Source organism: Vicugna pacos, chromosome 13, assembly GCF_048564905.1.
Source record: "Vicugna pacos chromosome 13, VicPac4, whole genome shotgun sequence".
Lineage (NCBI taxonomy): Eukaryota > Metazoa > Chordata > Mammalia > Artiodactyla > Camelidae > Vicugna > Vicugna pacos.
Window position 1 is genome coordinate 4,115,097 of NC_132999.1, and position 18,925 is coordinate 4,134,021.

The 18,925-nt window shown below is 34.2% G+C and overlaps 1 protein-coding gene across 1 annotated transcript in view; it reads left to right on the forward strand.

Annotated features, from left to right (window-relative positions):
- The window catches only part of COL24A1 (collagen type XXIV alpha 1 chain), a 397,032-nt gene that overhangs the window by 123,177 nt on the left and 254,930 nt on the right, over nucleotides 1-18,925 (forward strand). Inside the window, exons 11-12 of the mRNA XM_072974057.1 lie at nucleotides 11,859-11,912; nucleotides 15,038-15,091. Coding sequence (XP_072830158.1) covers nucleotides 11,859-11,912; nucleotides 15,038-15,091 — 108 coding nt within the window. The remainder of the gene's footprint in view (nucleotides 1-11,858; nucleotides 11,913-15,037; nucleotides 15,092-18,925) is intronic.

Below are 18,925 nucleotides of genomic sequence, written 5' to 3' on the forward strand. Positions count from 1 at the left end.
TTGACTAGTATGAATGTGTCTAGGTAAAATGATCTAGGAGAGATGAAAATTTGAATCTCATGATTTTTCTTTATATTCCACACTGCTAAATGTAATACTGATTTTGACTATAGCTATTTACCAATGATATATTTGTGTGAACCCATATATGAGAGATTTCAAAAACCCTACTTTTAATTTGCTAGCAACTAATTAAACCTCTTGGGAATGTAATCGTATGGATCTGTTATTAGGCTTTAATTCATGTTTAATAATTTGATAACCATGTTCAAAACAGCCAAAACTGACCATGATTTGTTTTAACTGCACATATTTGTGGAGGACATTAGATTGTGACAGGTGTTAAAAATTACCTCTGTCTTAAATGCATCAAGTAAATCTTACAGTGTATGGTTTGTTGAAACCAATTTTCCTAGAAATTTAACATGAACTTTAAAGTAATTAAGATTAATAGAACATTCAAGGTTTATACTTTATAATCCTTATATTTATTCAAGACAGTGCAATAAAAAGGCAGATTTCATGCTCTTGAACAATACATTTTGACATGTAATCACAGGATTTATTTTCCTTCAGTGAACAAAGATTACATTTAAATTAAGGGATTTTAGAATATAAAGACTGTTTCAGCATTTTTCTTTTTTCAGTTATTGTTTAGCAAGAATAATATAGAATTATTGACCTTTAGGAAAATTGTATAAAGTCAACTTGTCACCTGCACAACAAATCATCTCCACTTCTCAAAAGAGGTTACCTGAACCTATGATAGAGAGCAAATTAAGGCAACTGCAAGTTTGGAAAGGTTTAACTGAAGTGGAAAATGCAGTGCATTATGGAACCCTAATGTAGGCATACTTGGATTAATGTGCTTTATAGAAGTCGTTAGAACTAAAAGATCCCTTATATGAGTTAATGATGGGAAGCACTCAACACTCCTGGTGGAATACTCGTGCATAGGTGGCACTTGAGAAAATATTAATTCCTCCAAGAAAAAGGAACTGCTTATGAGGTAACTAGGCTAATTAGAAATGCAACTTTTACTGAAAATATCACATCTATTATTTGTTAAATAAGCAAAAACAGTCTTGTGGTTTTTACAAATGAAAGTACCTCAAGATAGTCTTATAAATAGAATGTACTTCTATACTGTCTTAAAGTTTATGAGAATAAAGCTTATTTTGCTAAAATACTCTAGATTGATGCAAAAACTAACCCATTTTATTTTGTTACACTTTTACAGTCGAGTTAGTATTTATCATAAAGGACAAAAAGTGTAAACTAATGTTTGGTAGTTCTCAACTCTGTTCAGGCAAAATGAGTTCTCACATACAAATTTGTCTTCCTTAATAGATTCTTTGTTACTTTTTAATGAAAAAGAACATATGTATGTACATGCATGACTGAGACATTGTGGCGTACACCAGAAATTGACGCATTGTAACTGACAGTACTTCAATTAAAAAAAAAAATTCCTGGTCACTTCGATGCGGGGACCAATCTTACTCATCTTTACCTCTGTGACTAGCCCAGTGCCCAGCGTGTGTTGGGCACCCAGTAAATGTTAAATTAAACCAATAAGCCGATTTAAGATTAATAAGAAGGCACTGGCATCCTTAGGGAAAGAGAACTAGCTGATTATGCATCTGATATCTGACAACTATTTTACATAGGGCATTTATTCAGTCTCAATTAAGAATACAGTTCAGAGTAGGCTTTATTATCTTCTGCTATGCACAGAAGAAAACACTCAGAGAGGTAAATACTTAACGCAGGTAACACAATGGTAACTGGTATCAGAATTGGATCTGTTTTACTCTTTCCCTTACAGCAGTTTGTCTCTCCCGACATAGTGAGGCGTTCATTTATAAAACAGCATCTTAAGGAGGAAAGGTGGCAGTTGGGGCAACCTAATGGAATTTAAAGAGTTTCTGAACTCATTTAATAATAGTAACAAAATGTGTCCATTCCAAGCTTCCGGCTTACCCTGTGGATACTGGTAATAACTTATAAACCCCATGAAGAGTGAAACTGTGCTCTAGTCCCTCAGAACTGTGTTGTTAAATTGTTAAAATAGCAGAATGCCACACAAAAATTTAGTGGATATATAGCATTTTTTTCAGCATTAGTAGGACTAAGTGCTTTAAAATAGAAAAAGACTATTGAGCTGTTTTAGCTGAAATCATTAACTGGAATCAGGAAACTAATGGTAGAAATATTGTCTTTCTAAAAATAAAACAAAGTAAATTCTATTTCTTATTTGCTAAAGAGAATTACTTTCTTCTTGCCACCAAATTGCCATCTGGGTCCACAGTTTATCATATTTTGTCACATTTATTTATTTAATGAACTTTATATGCAGCATAATGGAAAGTTTTATTACTATTAAACACATGATCAACTATTCAGCAGCTCTTTGGCCATAGTAATGAGTGCAGAGCCTACATTTTCAGTCTACTCTAAATTTTTAATTCTAGTCCGGGCAATCTGAGTCCAGGTAGTTCCTTTCCCAAAAATGCTTCTTAAAGTCAGCCCTTCCCACAACCTTCCCACAAACATTCACAGCTTACATTGCTTTGGTCAAGTTCAATAATTCCTTCAAATTTAATCCAGTTAAATGAAGACCTCTAAGAAGCTGCAATAACAATGTCCTGTTAGTAATAGTAAGTGAAATGTTATTAATAATGTTAAATATTAAATCCCAAAGAGTGTAACTTAGTGCTATATTCTATTCCTGGTTTTGATCCTATGTTCCCATGTCTCCATTATGTATTTCTTTTTAAGTCCCATTTTCTTTGCATGTGAATTAAATAAATACATTGTGTATAGATGATGACCCATCCTAAGAATTTTTTTACTGAATCAGAGTGCTACGAAAAATGTTCAGTCCATCGTTCTGAAAATGTAAAGAATGATACAATGCTGAAGACTGAGGTGCTCCTATTATTCTAAAAACATAGGGATGTTTTTATAAAGGACCAGCCAAAATCATATCCTTTCCTTTGATTCTATGCTTGTGGTTTCACGGTTAAAATATGACAAATGGATTAAAAGATTCTTCCTTCTAGCTATCAAAGGCTGTTAGGGTCGTATCAAAAGGATTCAGGGGCCAATTTGAAAAGGCTTTCACTAGCCAAAGATTGGTGTAATTTGAGCATCATTAAAGATAATAACTGTAATGGATTGAATCACATCATTGTCTCTAAATCCATTAGTTATAATGATGCTAAAAACAGACAAACCCTCATTGGTCACCTGTAGAGGATTCTAAGGAATTACATCTATGAGATTGTCAAATCCTCTGACACCAACTGAATATTCAATTCAATTCATTTCTGACACCACTCCAAGTTAGTGTCAAATTCCACAGATTTAAGGGCTCAGTACCACAAGACTCCCCACACTTGAGATGCCAGCCGAAGATGGGTTACCAAGGCTACTCACACTTCTGCCTGGCTGACTACATGTTCAGGGATTCCCACAATCTCTTCCTTCCCAAGTTTGATATTTTGCTAGAACAGCTAACAGAACTCAGGAAAACACTTGAATTAGGCTTACCAACTTATTGTAAAAAATGCAACTCAGAAGTAACTAAATGGAAAAGATGCATAGGGCAAAATATGGAAAGTGGAACCCCAGAGCTTACATGCCCTTTCCAGGTGCATCATCTTCCCAGCACATCAGTGTGTTCACCTGCCTGGGAGCTCTTGGAATATCCTTGTTGAAGAGTTTTTGTAACCCAGTCTCTATCACTTCCTCCTCTCCCTAGAGGTGGAGGAGGGAATGGGGCTAAATTCCTACCCTCTAACATTTGTTTGCTTTCTGTCCTGAAGCTATCTAGCTCCCCTTCTCCAGTCATCTCATTAGCATAAACTCAGATGTGGTCAAAAAGGACTTGTTATGAATAACAAAAGATATGCCTGTGACTCAGGAAATTCCAAGGATTTTAGGAGTTCTGTGCCAGAAACTAGGGGCAAAGACCAAATATATATTTTTATTGTACCACAATGTCATTATTCTGAAAAATGGTAAATAGAAGAAAAACAAAGGGAAAGAATACAACTTTTCTTATGAAATTGTCTTGCTTTTTTTTTTTTTTAAATGGAATTGAACCTTAGGACAACCCAATAGTTGATGAAGGGAAGTTTCTCTTTACAGAAAAGCTAGCAAATGAAGAAAGAATGCTAGAACTAAAAATTCTATTTTTGCAATCCTGACGAAGAAAAGATTGAGAAACAATAAAAAAAAAAAATCTGAGGAAGTCCGAAGGTCTTGAGGCAGGGGGCTGCTTGGCAGTCTTTGAGGCATAGAGGTAAGTGGTAGGAGATAATGATGAGATAGCAGGAACCAGATTAAGTCAAATTTGTAGGTAAAGATTTTGGTTGAATTTTACTCTGTGTTGGATATTCGTTGGAGAGTTCTAAGTAGAAAAAGACATGCAGTTTATGTTGTGGGGGAATAGTTCTGGCTGTCACAGAGAATGGATTGGTGAAGGGAAAAGGCAGAAATAGGGGTCCCAGTTTGGAGACGACTTCACTGGTCTACCCCAGCTTATGCCATGGGTGAGGATGGCGTGGACCAGAGTGCTAACAGTGGAGATGGTGTGAAGTGGTCAAAGTCTAGATGTATTTTGAGGTACAGTCAACATAATTGCTGACAGGTTACATATATTAGAGAGAAGAGTCAAAGGTGATCTAAGGCTTAAGCAGTTAAACAGCTGAAACGGTGGGAGTTACCATCTACTGAAATGAGGAGGAATGTGATTTCAGGTTTTTATTTGTTTGCTTTGTTTTTGCCTGGGAGGAAGTCAAGAGTTTTATCAGTGTTTTCAGGGAACCAACTTTCGGCTTTGTTAATTTTTTTCTGTGGACTGTTGAATATTTCATTGATTTTTAGCTCTATTCTAATATGATTATTTAAAGCTGTGAATTTCCCTCTAAGGACTAATATAACTGACCCAAAATTTGATATGTTGCATTTTAATTATCATTCAAGTTGAAATACATGCTTTCTTCTTTACTCAAGAGTTATTTAGAAATACATTGTTTTGTTTAATGTCCAGCAGTTACAAGCTTTCCTAGTTACCTTATTGTTGCTGGTTTCTAATTTGGTTCCATTGTGGTCAGAGAGCACACAATGGGAGTTTAATCTTTTAAAATTTATTGAGGTATTTTATAGCACAACATGTGATCTGTCTTGATAAATATTTCACATGAACTTAAACAGATTATGTATGTAGTATTTGTTGGGTGTAATTTTCTATAAATGTCAAATGGTGGTTGATGGTGGTGGTCAAATATCTAGTTGTTTCATTAATTATTGAGGAAAGTGTTTTGAAATATCCAGCTGTGATTTTGGATTTGTCTATTCATTTAGCATTTAGGGAGTGTTTGGTTAGTGTCTGCTCCACGTATTTTGCAGCTCTTGTGTGATGCATGTGTATTTAAGGATTGTTATGTCTTCCTGATGAACAGACCCTTTTATCATCAAATGTCTCTCTTTATCTTTAGTAATATTCCTCTTCTTAAAGTCTAATTTGATAGTGATAGAGCCACATCAGATTTTTTATGCTTATTGTCTGCCTGGTATATATATATATATGTCTTCTTCTCACTTATCTATATTTAAGTTGCACCTCTTAGAATCTTTGTATAGTTGGGTTTTACATGTTTTTTCCAGGCTGATAATCTCTGATTTTTAACTGGAGTGTTAAGTCCATTTACATTTGGGTAATTTTGGTATGACTGCATCTCAGTCTTCTGCATTGTCATTTCTTTGCCATTTATCCCATATATTCTTTGTTCCTTTATTCCTTTTTTCTACCTTCTTTTGGGTTAATTAAATATTGTTTATTATTCCATTTAATTTCTCTGTTGGCATTTCAGCTGTATCTCTGATTGATTTTAGTGATTGCTCTAGGGATTGCAATATGCATTATAACTTACTGTAGTTTGCTTAGAGTTAATATGGTAACACTTCAGGTAAAATATAAGACTCTTGTTATGATTATGTTTACCTGCTACCCCTATCCTTTATGTTTTGTTGTCATTTATTTTACACCTATTCATTATAAATCCAAGAGTACAATGCAATAATTTCTGTACTAAGTAATCAGTGTTCTAAGGAAATTAAGAGAAGAAACAAACAAGGGAGTTACTCATATTTCCTGATTTATTTTTATTTCCAGAGTTCTTTATTCCTTCCTGTAGATCTAAGTCTATCTAGTGCCACTTCTCTTTAGCTAGAAAAAATTCCTTCAGTATTTCTTGGAGTGCAGTTCTCCTGGTGATGTTTTCCCTTACTTGAAATTTATTTTGTCTACATGTTTTTGAAGGATAGTAAAAATAATAGAGTATAAAAATCTTTGAAAATGTTTTTCTTTCAGCACTTTAAAGATGTCTATTGTTCTCATCTTTTGGCCTCTGTTGTTTCTGATGAGAAGTTAGTCATTATTCACATTGTTATTCCCCTCAATAAAATGTGTTGTTTTTCATGTGATGCTCTTGATGTTTTTCTCTTTGGCTTTTAACACCTTTACTATGATGTATATAGAGGTGGTTTCCCTTAGATACTTCTTATCTGGGCTTTACTAAATGTTTTATATCTGTAAAAAAATTTTTTTTAAACAAATTTGGAACATCTTTGGTCATCATTTCTTCAAATAATCTTTCTGTCCCATTATTTCTCTCCTCTCCTTCTGGGATTCCATTTACAAGTATGTTAGGCCATTTAATATTGCCCCACAGGTCATAGATCTCTATTCATTTTTTACATGTATTTTTTTCCTCTTCTTCAGATTAGATAATTTCTATGGATCTGCCTTTAATTTCACTAACCTGTACTTCTGGCTTCTCCAATATAGTGTTAATCTCATCCAGTAAATTTTTTATTTCAGATAGTGTATTATGAGTTCTAGGTTTTTTCTTGGCTCTTTTTATATAGTTTTCATCTGTCTGCTGATATTTGTCTGTTCATTCATCATGATCATGTTTTCCTTTAAGCCCTCAAACAAATTTATAATAGTTAATAAAATCCTCAATTACTAATTCCAACATCTAGGTCTTCTTGGGGTTGGGTCTGTATTGACCCCCCCCCTTTTTTTTAACCTCAGATCAGATTTTCCTTTTCTTTGCATGTCTAGAAAAATTTGATTACATACTGGATTTTTGGATAATATGTGGATCTTTAGCTTCTGTTATCTTTCTTTTAAATCCGTTGGAGACTTGTTTTTGTTCTGTAGGCACGTAAATAACTGGCTCATCATCTTAAAATTATGCAGGTTTGGAAACTTTTTTAAAAAGTTTTAAACTTTTTTTTAAAAGATCTAATTCAGTTTTGCTCAGTGTTAGTGCAAGTCTATTAGTCTGAGAATATAGTATTTGCTGCTAGAGTATAGCCCTTCCTCAATTTCGGTGGAAAGGTGTTTACCAAACAATTTACTGTGTTCCTCTAAACTGATGTGGCCTGAACACTGAACTGTTCATCCTGTAGTGACCAGAGGCTGAGATTTATGGTCAGTTCTTTCCGCCGTTCAGTTACTGCCTTCTGCGGAGCTTTTTGGAATCTGTCTCATGAAAGCACAAGTCAGGATTAGCCAAGAATTGAAAAAAATCTGTATTCAAGTTTGGGGGGAAGCTTGCTTCCTTGCTTTCCTTTCTTTTCTTCTTTTCTTCCAATCTTCTCCCTCAATTTACAGTCATTCTGGTAGCCTCATACTCTGTCCTCTGATACCATTGGCCAAAATGTTTATGGTTTTCTGCTAGAATTCTAGCCACTTTGTGTAACCTGGAAAGTGTCTTTAGGAGAAAAGCTGTATGAACGTATGTTACATCAGTGTGGTTTATTCTTTCAACAGTTGAATCTTCTCTAGTCCTGTTTCCTATTGCCCTCCTATGCATTCAGATAGTTGTTTTATGTATCTTGTCTTGACCTTACAGTTGGAATCTGCAGGAGGATTAGTTGCATACACGCTACTCTGCTACTGCCCGAACCAGAATTCCCAAGAGTTCCTTTTTGATCATACTCAACTTGAGATGACTATTTAACATCCAAGTGCAGGGATAAAAAGGGTTCAGGGGAGATATCATAGTCAAAAATGTACATTTCAGAGTCATCAAATTCTAGTTTATATGGAATTTAAAGCTTATGGAATTGGTGAAGTCACCTGGGCAATCAGTGTAGACAGAAATGGCTCAGGACTGAGTCTTGGGGTACTTCAGAGTTTAGTATATAAAGAAGATAAACTAGCAATAGGAACTGAGAAAGAATGACCAATGAGGTAGAACAGTAGTTGGGAAAAAGCCCGTGTAAAGGAGGTCCAAGAGAGAATGGGAGAAGAGGAAGTCTTCTAGTTAACACAGACAACTTTCTAGAAGTTTTACTCTAAAAGAGAATAGTATAACGGAGCAGAGAGATGTGAAGAGAGATGTGGGCTCAAGGAAGGTTGTTTTAATATTGGCAAAATTACAGTGTATTTACTTGGTGATGGCAATTATTTTAGAGAGAAGTTAAAATTAAAATAATGCAGGGAAGATAGTTCACCAATGATGTACTGGTGAGAAATCATGGTGTATTTGGTTATTAAGGCAGAGTATTTTGGAACACATTTAGGTGAGGTAGTGAATTTGGTTATGAGAGCTTGTGAAAGTTGAAAGCAGGATAACCAGCTGAGAGTGAAGAGGGAGAAGTTATGAAATAATCATCTATGAAAAATGGGAACGTGAATTGACTAAGGCAATTATTGGACAAATCAATGTAAGAAGTCTTGAATTTAAATTGAGATTTGTCAGCATGATTGCTTTCTCTTAATCACATTTACCTGCTAAGGGCAGGGGCAGAGTAGGTAGAGAGTTTATATTTAAGAATTTCCAGGTAAGATCATAAAACTGGAGGAGAAAGAGTTGGTGGCATGGCATCATTTATGTATCAAGGAGGTGATTATAAGACACTGGTATTTAGGCTGGCTAGGGATGGGCAGTGAGGCCACGTGGGGATGAGAGAGTGAAAATGTAGTGGGATCACTTATTAGCAGTTCCAGTGGATCTAATACTTACTAAAATTGTAAGAGCTTAGAGAGAATGAGCTAAAAAGATAGGAAGTATTGGTTAGAGAGTATAATGCTTAAAATTGAGATTATGGAGTTTGTGTAATGTTATTATTGGTAATATTAAAGCCAAGAATATTCAAGTTATACTACCTCAAGATCATGTCATTTAGTGTTTCCTTTATGGAAATTTCCCAATTTAGCTCATTCATACAGTGAATTTTTTAATTACAAATTCTTTTTATTAAAATTTTGCTGTCCCATCAATAATTCATTTAAGAGTTGCATTCTCTGCTTTTCAAGATGGCTACAATTGTAACATTTATTTTAATAATGATTATCTTTAGTTCTATTATTTTTAATGCTAACTACTAACATCTATATATCTATAGAGATTTTAATCCTAAATCTTTCAAGCTAATCTAGGTAGGTGTTATTATTCCCATTTCACAGAAGAGAAAATTCAAGTTTAGACAAATTAAATGATTTGTTTAGTCTTTTCACTCTAAATCCCAATGCTCTTTCCATTATATTGTGGGACTATAATCTGATAAATCTGTTCTAACATCTTAATGGGCCTAATACCTTAGGGAGTTTTTCTGCTTAGGCAGAGGGCCTTCTAGGGATCCATAACAGTCTAAAAGAGCTACTCTGATAATGATGATTTTAGATCTATAACAGATCAGTGAGGTAGGTGGGACTTTTGTCATCCTTTGAGTAATAAATTATAGGCAACTTCCTTTTCCTCTTACTCATACTAAAAAAGGATATATAGTTCCTTTAATAAAAATCATGTAGGAGTAAGTAAAAGTATTGAAGGTCAAATTCAATTATGATTAATTAGTTAATGAAGATTATTTTTAATTCCAAGGAGGTTATGAAAAGTCAATGAAATGTGGCTAAAACTGTATCAGAAATCACAGAATTAATACAAAATGAGGGAGAAAGTAAGTGAAATTTTGGATTGTTCTACTTAAATTTAAGCCCTAGTTTGACATTTCAAGCAAAGTTGGCGTGTTAAATAATCTCTGACCCATACATTTTATACTGGCCAGGTTAAAAGAATTTTCTTCATGCTGACTGAAATTTCTGGTTCTAGAACATGAGTTGATCATTTACCTCAAGCATATTTGTGTGGCAGTAAAAAACCACACAAATTAGACATGTATCTCTTTAAATTTGTCAAGATGTAGAAAGCTTGTGAATAAGAAAAATCTGTCTTTTACATCTAATTTTACTGCTTAATTGATTACTTTTTGCCACTCTTTCAATTTTTTTTTTAAGTAAAAGATGAAATGTCAAATTAGGTAATGATGTCAAGAGGGCTGAAAGATAATGATATTAAGGAAGTTGGTATATAATAGATAACTCATATAAGACCTAAAAATAAGAATTTTTAGTGTGAGAATTGCAAGTAAAAGCATTGCATAAAAGTTTTATTATATTCACATTTCTCAAGGGCTATCATTTCTTAAGTTCTTTTTAAATTTTTTTATATTGCCTCAAGTCAATTGGTTAGGCTTTATATTAGAAGATTAAAGTATACTAAAATTGATAAGTGCAATTTTTATTTAATAGACATAGTGATATGAGAAAGAAAATTGACCTGATTTACTAATACTTTTCTAGGCAATCTTAATTTATTTAACTTTTCTGGACCTTATTACTTCTTTATCTACAAATGTGATTTACTAAATAAGCTCTATCTCATAAATTCTAGTATATTATCTTTTATTTAAATGAAGAATTGAGTTCTTAAATATTGAGATATCACTAAAGCCATTTGTCTGGTCATGTAATCTAGTAACCAATAATCCAAATTTATAGTCTTAGTGGTAGAAGTGGTGATAGCTGTGGGAAAGGGAAGAGGTCACTCTGGGAAACAACCTTTCCCATAAACATTTTTTTTGACTCTTGGAGACAGAACTCTTGCCCGTGAAGACTCATTTCTAATTTATAAAGTGGGAAGGCTTACTGGGGAACATGAAGGACTTTTCTTTTGGTCTTCTTTCGTTTATTGGTCAGTTTGAGTGCTGTTTGAAAGCATCCCTGAATACGTGACTATTTCCCACAGGGTGAAAACAGCACTTAGGAGTGGAAAATTATTTATTATTAGTTGCAAATGGTAATCAGAAATCAGAATTTGAATGATAGTCTCAATTCTGTGTATTTCATGAAGTGGGAAATAGTTACAAAAGGAGATATTTTGCTGGTATGCATAATAAAAAAAGATAGCAAAAATTTCGGTTGAAACCTAATGTCATATTCTCTTGAAATATAAAAAACAAAGATTCCCATTGTATGAAAAATATCTATTTTAACACAGAATAAGAAGAATTTTGGCAAGTAGGGGTGTTTTTGGGTTTTTTTTATTATAAAAAAATGCATGTACGTTGCAAAAGTTTAGAAAATAAATTTGGAATGATGTCTTAAAATGTTAAGAATTATTATAAGCAATTTTCTTTTACTAAAAGTAACTAGTTTTCTCATGCCAAAATAGGAATTACAACTCAATATGTCAAAAAATGGAAAAGTTAATAGAGCCTTTATGTAGTTCCCATAAAGATGTTTCAGTAGTAGTATAGTGTTGATTAGAAAAATCATCTATGTCTGGGAAATTTCTAGGAATCTTCTCAACATTTAAAATTAAGGATAAGAAAAATATACACTAAAACATAAATAATCCATGTTGATCTCAATTTAAAATATATGGTTTTATTTGATACCGTATAATGTGTATAGCATCTGACAGTGCATACAAATGCAGTATGATACATGTGATTTGTTTCATCAAGTGTTTTATAACTATTTTATTTAGGGTCCCAAAGGAGATCCAGGTTTTTCCCCGGGTCAAGCAGTTTCTGGAGAAAAGGTAATTATCCATGAAATAAAATCACAGGGATATATTTCAAACATTTAAAAATCATTTTTATCTTTTTAAAATGTAGATCTTACTTGATATCAGACAGAGAAAATAGATAACTATTGGATTTTAATGAAGGCAGAAATATTTGAAGAATTAAGTAAATGGAATCATCAGCCTAACTTATCCATTTCAGTCTTACCATTAATTTTATTGAATGTCTGCTCTGGCATGCCATGGTGCTGCCTGCCAATTCGAAATGGGTGGGGCAGAAAATTAGAGAAGATACATGTGGTCCTCACCTCAAAAATTTTGCTGTTATTATGGATGCCATTATATATACAAATGCCATTTTACACCTTTTTTTTAGAATAGTTCTACATACTTTATCTTGTTTAAGTCCCATAGCAACTGCGAGAAAGGTAGTTATCATTATCTTAGTTAATAATACATCTAAGTTTTCTGACTTTCAGTACACTGTGCTTTTCATTTTACCATAACATTCTCAAATACAGACACACACAACAAATGCATTTAGGTAAAAAAGAAACTAATGTTTCTCTATTAGAAGGAAGCAAATCTGTATTAGAAGGAAGATACTGTTTTCTAGTGGAAGATACTGTTTTCTAGTGAGTTTGAATACAAATGGAGTATTTAGGTATTTATCTGGGAAGCTTTATTTAGACATTCACTTGATGAATGTGATTAAATTACAGGATGTTTTTGTTTATGTGGCATACATTTACAAACTTCTAAAACCCAAGAATGATTTTTGTGGTTCCGGAGTTGAAATCTTCCCTTTTAAGTGGTTTGCAGAAACTCTTGTTAAAAAAAAAAAATTACATCACATTAACGGAATTTACAGATATTATACTAACAATTAAAAACAATTAAATCCTAAAAAAGTCTAATCTGGAATCTTAAGAATTTTATTACTGTGATGGAACTGAATTCACTGCATCTAAATAATTTAGAAAAGGAATGGAAGTTTATTATTAGAAACAGCATTTTCATTGGTCCCTTAGTTATTACAAGGAAAAAAATTCTGCAATCTGAGAATCAGATGCCATCTTTTAAAATATCCAAATATAGGAAATTTGATTTCTTACTTAAAACTTAGAAATTAAAGGTCCACTCTCTTTTGGTGACTGCTTTAAATAAACTCCCCAAAATAAGCATTAAGATTTTATCAAATGCTTAGTTTTATCTTTCCTTGTGGCTTCTTTGTACAAAGTATAGGGTGGTTCAGTATGTGTACAGTATCTGTATAAAATGTAGGGTGATTTGGCCTGAGAGTTGAGGCTTGGAAGTGTGTCAGTGTTTTGTGTTTTTTTTACTTTTTGAGTTACTCAGACACTAACTGTGGTCAAAACTATATAGGAAAAATGTGGTAAGATACAGGATTTAATAGCATGTTGCCATTGAGCTTTAAGTGAAATCCAACTTTCAAAATAAGAGGAATATTTCTAAAATGGTAAAATTTAAAAACAATGTCTTAGAAATTATGTGTACATAAAATTTGGTTCAATTTTACTGAGAAAGGATATTTTACACATGTAGTATAAATACAAATAAAATACAAAGATTAAAATGGTGTGAGTATAGGGGGACTGGGAAACAACTGGATTTTATTTTTTACCATTTAGCTATTTTTACAATAAATATATAGTCAATGATGAAACAATAAAAGCAATGCAGGGGCTAGTCCTTCAACATGAAATATCCAGTGAGTAACATCTCTCATAGGGCATACGTAAGTGTTTTAAGGCCTTTTGGGACCTCAATAGCAGCAAAGATTACTTTTAACTAGTAGTAATTTTTGCTTTCCCATAAGAAGAGTGAGATAATATTCTCATTTTTCATACAGTGCAATTTTGAAGGGAAATTAAGTGATCTACCCCTGATTGAGCTAGTAGGAAATAAGCCTCCAGTTTTCTGTTTCCTAGTGCGTTTCCCTCTCTCTGCCCTTATCAGAGTAATAAGTGTAAAAAATTTATCTATCTATCCATCCATCCATCTGTATAACCCATCATCCCATAGCAAATGGAAGCCATCTTAATAAAACTTTGAGAAGAAACATTAAAATATTATAATAAATGGAAAAGCACTTTATTGTTAATAATCAGAAACATCCTTTTCTCTTCTGATTATTTAACTTGATGACATATTAAAGTAGATAATGCACCAAAAATTAAATAGCACATAAGCAGTCATTAAGGAGTTTAGAATCCTAAATCACTTGAGTATTACTATTTTTTTTCAAACAGTTTTTTTTTTCATGCACAATAAATTTGTTGCAGTAGAAAGAAGGAAAGTAAAGGAGGTAAAGAAAAACTGCACCTTGAGTAAAGTGGTTTAAAATTATACCCCGATTCCTTTTTGACATTTTATCCCTGGCCGTTCACACAGCCTCCTTCGTGTCTCTCCTTGTCACTTCCACGGACACTCCTTCCCCCTCACCAGTGTAATGTCTCCTTCCCCCTGCTCGCAGGCTCTCATCAAATTTGCCAACAGTGGGTAAAGGGCCCCAATCCGTGAAGCTGGGTCTGTGGAGACGCACACACGGTCCTCTCAACACATTTTCACGGCAGTTACTCTGGGTGCCACAGCGGAAGCCACTAGGGCAGTCCCGGAAACGGAAGTGCCCGTGTCCCTGGTGCGCAGAGTGAACAGTCCGGCCCCGCACAGCCCTGCCTGGAGGGTCCACGTGGGAGTCCCACCGGGCTGCAGGTCCTCACCAAAAAGGGAGGCCGGAGCCTTCCACAGCTGCTTCACAAAGTGCTTGTAGAATTTTTAAGTCAGTTCCTTTATATTTTTAAAACATAGTAAACCTTTGAACAATGGGAATTTGGAGAGTAAGGACAGTCCTAGGGAAAAGAACATCAGAGACAAAGAAGCAGGGCTGTGGAGGTGGGGAAGACCCTCCAGTTAATCAGCACTGGGAGAAATAAGGGCTGGGAGTCTCCGGAAAGGTCTCAAAAGGCCCTGAAGTGGGATGGAATCTGAGTCAAATTGAGAAGATCAGAAATGAATGCAGTAAGATTTTGATATCCAAGATGAAATCCTGTAGCAAGGGAATTATAATTTTCAGTTCTCTTTCATAACATTAAACTTCTGTTGTGTTTTGTTCTTAGGGTGATCAAGGTCTTTCTGGATTAATGGGGCCCCCCGGTATGCAAGGTGATAAGGTAAGATGTAGTTTTACTTTGATGTAATTGGGTGTCGTATGGATCTGGGAACTCTTCAACTCCTAAGATCTCATTTTGAAGTTGGGCCCAAAGTCAGTGTTTTAAATTCCTTTTCTCAGCAATAAGAATTAGGATGCTGTCCTAATCCAGGAAAGTGGTGCCTGTAAAAGACAGGGTCTTAATAAAAGAAAATCTGTCAGATAATGATGGGGACAAAATTCACATGCAGGAGAAAGTCACTAATAGAATATTGAAGCTCTTCTCTCTCTCTCTCTCTCTTTTTTTAATTAGGGCAACCTACTTCTGAAACTTTTAAATCACTTTGTAAATTTTATATGTCCAAACTGAGTTACACTTGGATATAGGTAATACTCTTGGCTTTTTTAAAAAGAGCTTCTAATTTTATTAGGAAATAATAATCTCTCCCATGATACATATACAAATGTGAGGTCTGAAGTGTAGAGTAGAAGTGAGAATTGGGGATGGGTAGTAAAAAACAAAAAACAAAAACAAAAAAATGGAGTCGGATGCATATGAGTAGGCTTTTTCTGAGGTAAAAATGAATAGTAATGCAGCTGCTATGATTATTTCATGAAATATGTTGTGCAGTTTCCTGTAAATTCTCCTGTATATATTTATCTTGTCTTTTTCCCAAATACTGAGTTGTTGATTTTCTACAGGGGATAAGGAAGATAAAAAATTTCTTTCTAAGGTATTGAAGACCCTAAGATGTTGGAGGGCAGTATTTGACTTCATATGGGTGTCTAAATACATTTAATGATGAGCTGTGTTGGTGTCTTAGTGTGTCATACTCTTTTCCTCTTGGGAGATTTAGATTGGAGATCGTATTCTGATTCTGGTTAATTGGTTCAAATACCATCTGCCATTTTCTAGGTCCCATTGACCTGGGGTAGGTTGCTTAACCTCTCTAAGCTTTCGTTGCCTGATCTGTAAAGTGTGAAGGTAATACTACCCACTTCATAAGGAGCTGTTGGGAACATGGGATGAGATAATCCAGGTAATACTCTGTCAGACAAACAGCGAGCCGTTAGTAAATGTTAACCATCAGCTATTTATCTGGTTTTAGAAAGGATCCTGACCTCATTTGCTTCCCTTCAGAACCCCTACTAAAGGGCTGAGTTATAAATTCATTGAAAAGGTTTTGGTCTCGTGGAGAATTTTCCTCCTGTGACCATACCACACCATTATTTTTACGGCTTTTAGACTGGTTTTGTCCTAGATTGTACTCAGAATCTGATAACTCCTTTGAGGTAGTTGGTTGCTTCCATGGAGACAGAAGACTGCAGAGTGATCCTTTCTATCAGAGTTGGTCTGGATATACAGTCCTGAGTGTGTTTGATTAATGCTGCTTAGGATAGTTCTGCCTGCTAAGTATACCTCTGAGGAAACTCTCCTGGTGAATAGCATCAAGGAAAAATCATGTAATATGGAAATTACCTTAATAATTTTATTTGATATTAAGTGTACAGTTATTGCACCCTGAAGACTGACACTGCATATGAGAGAAAAACTAGTCATTGCTAGTTCATGCCTGTGGTTCATAAAATCAGCAATCCAGAAAGGGAAACACTAAGTAAAAGTTGAGTGGTTATTGTGTAGAGGGGTAAATAAATATTATAGGGAGAATTTTAAGACTGATTTTAACCACTGGAGCAGGTTATCATTTTCACTTTGAAATTTTACTTAAAGCAGAAGATATCTTCCAAAGAGGTATGCACACATATGGGTCTTGGCTCATCAGTATTTTAAAATATTAAGAATATATTCTTTTTGGTCTGTGTAAATCTAGTCAAGTGGAATTGCATTAATTTTTTTTTCCTTAGCAAAGTGGAGCTTAATTTTTTTTTTAATTTTTTAAACACATTTATTGGTGTGTGATTCCTGTACAGTACACTACACATATTTCAGATGTACAATTTGACGAATTTTGATAGAGGTGCACAGGAATGAAACAACCAGCACAATCAAGATAGATAACATTTCCATCACTCCCCAAGAGGTGCAAATTTCAAATTCCCAATTTATCCCTTCCCACCCCCTTTACCTCCTGGTAACTTTAAGTTTATTCTCTGTCTGTGAATCTGTTTCTGTTTTGTAGGTAAGTTTATTTGTGTCCCTTTTTTTTTTTTAAGATTCCACATATAGGTGATATCATATGGTATTTTTCTTTCTCTTTCTGACTCACTTCACTTGGATTGACAATCTCTCAACAATCTATCCATGTTGCTGCAAATCGCATTATTTTATTTTATTTTTTTTGGCTGAGTAGTATTCCATTATGTGTGTGAATATATATACACCACATTTTCTTTATCCAGTCATCTGTCTATGGGCATTTGGGTTGTTTCCATGTCTTGGCTATTGCAGATAGTGCTGCTGTGAACATTAGGGTGCAGGTGTCTTTTCAAATTATGATATATGTCCAGGAGTGGGACTGTTGGATCATATAGTACATCTATTTTTAGTTTTTGAGGAACCTCCATACTGTTGTCCATAGTGGCTGCACCAATTTACATTCCCACCAACAGTGTAGGTAGGTTCCTTTTTCTCCACACCTTCTCCAGCATTTATCATTTGTGGACTTTTTAGTGTTGTCCATTCTGATTAATTTAAAAAACTGAGTCATGAATTACATATCTGTCACAGACTTCTTTTCTCACACACAATTTTTAAACATTTAAAATCTAGCCTGTATTGTCAGCTAATAGAATGGACCCTGTAAAATTCAGGGATCTTGCTATATTATTAATTATCAGCTACACCTGAATTTTCTCTAGAGTAGTTTTAGTTGAAAGTATTTAGAAACCAAATTACTTTCTGATAAATGAAGCATCCATGGCTTACTATGTGTTGACAGTAGTTCAGAACAGTGTTGAAATATTTGAGATGATTTTATAGTTTTTCTGAGAATGTTTTCGCCCTTTTCAGAGTGTGTCTAATAATGGAAACTGTATACAGATTTAAAAAAAAAAAAAACAAGTATTGCCAGGAAGGGGACCTAAGGACTCAGTCTAAACCTAAACCAACGCTCCATGTAGCAGGCTTGGAACAAGTTTCCATCACACTGTGTGCGTGTTTCATTTTAATATGAGTGTACGGTAGAAATACCCTCAAAATAATCTTGATAGACTGCTCCTTTGGTCTGTATGGAAGAGGGAAAGACCAGACTGATTACTGGGTAGAACATTTAGATAAACGATGAGCTGTTTTAATGGAATTTACTAATTTTGGTTCATTTTTTTGAACCATGTAGGTCAGTCTCAGAGTTACTTCCTACAGACAGGATCCATGCTTGCTAGGAGAACCCAGGATAACTGCTCATGTTAGCTATAACCTAGGGACCCCTATTCCTCTGTCCTTTCAGTTCTACCCTTAAAATGCTAGATGAATTCTTATGGTCAAGACAAGAACTTAAGTTATCCATTCCATAAGTGATCAATCTGAGATAAGCTCAGAGAGGTTTAGAGAATTGCTCAGGGTCACTTAGAATTAAAGCATGATCAGGAGAGAAAACTTACTGATACTGAATCCACGGTGCTTTTAACAGTTTGTGCGTTTTATGAGAGATGAATAAGGTATTTAGGATTTGATTAATAGTAAGTTTATTACATATTTTATCTATTAAACTATTTTGAGTTATTATAACTATTATTATAAATATTAAGAATAGCTCTTTTATTATGTGCAATGTTCTAGTCGATCTCCTGAACTCTGTATCTTCTTATCTTAAAAACAACCATTGAGACAGATACTATGTTGAGTATATCACAAATAAGTTAATTGAGATATAAAATTGTTGTCATTTACCCAAGG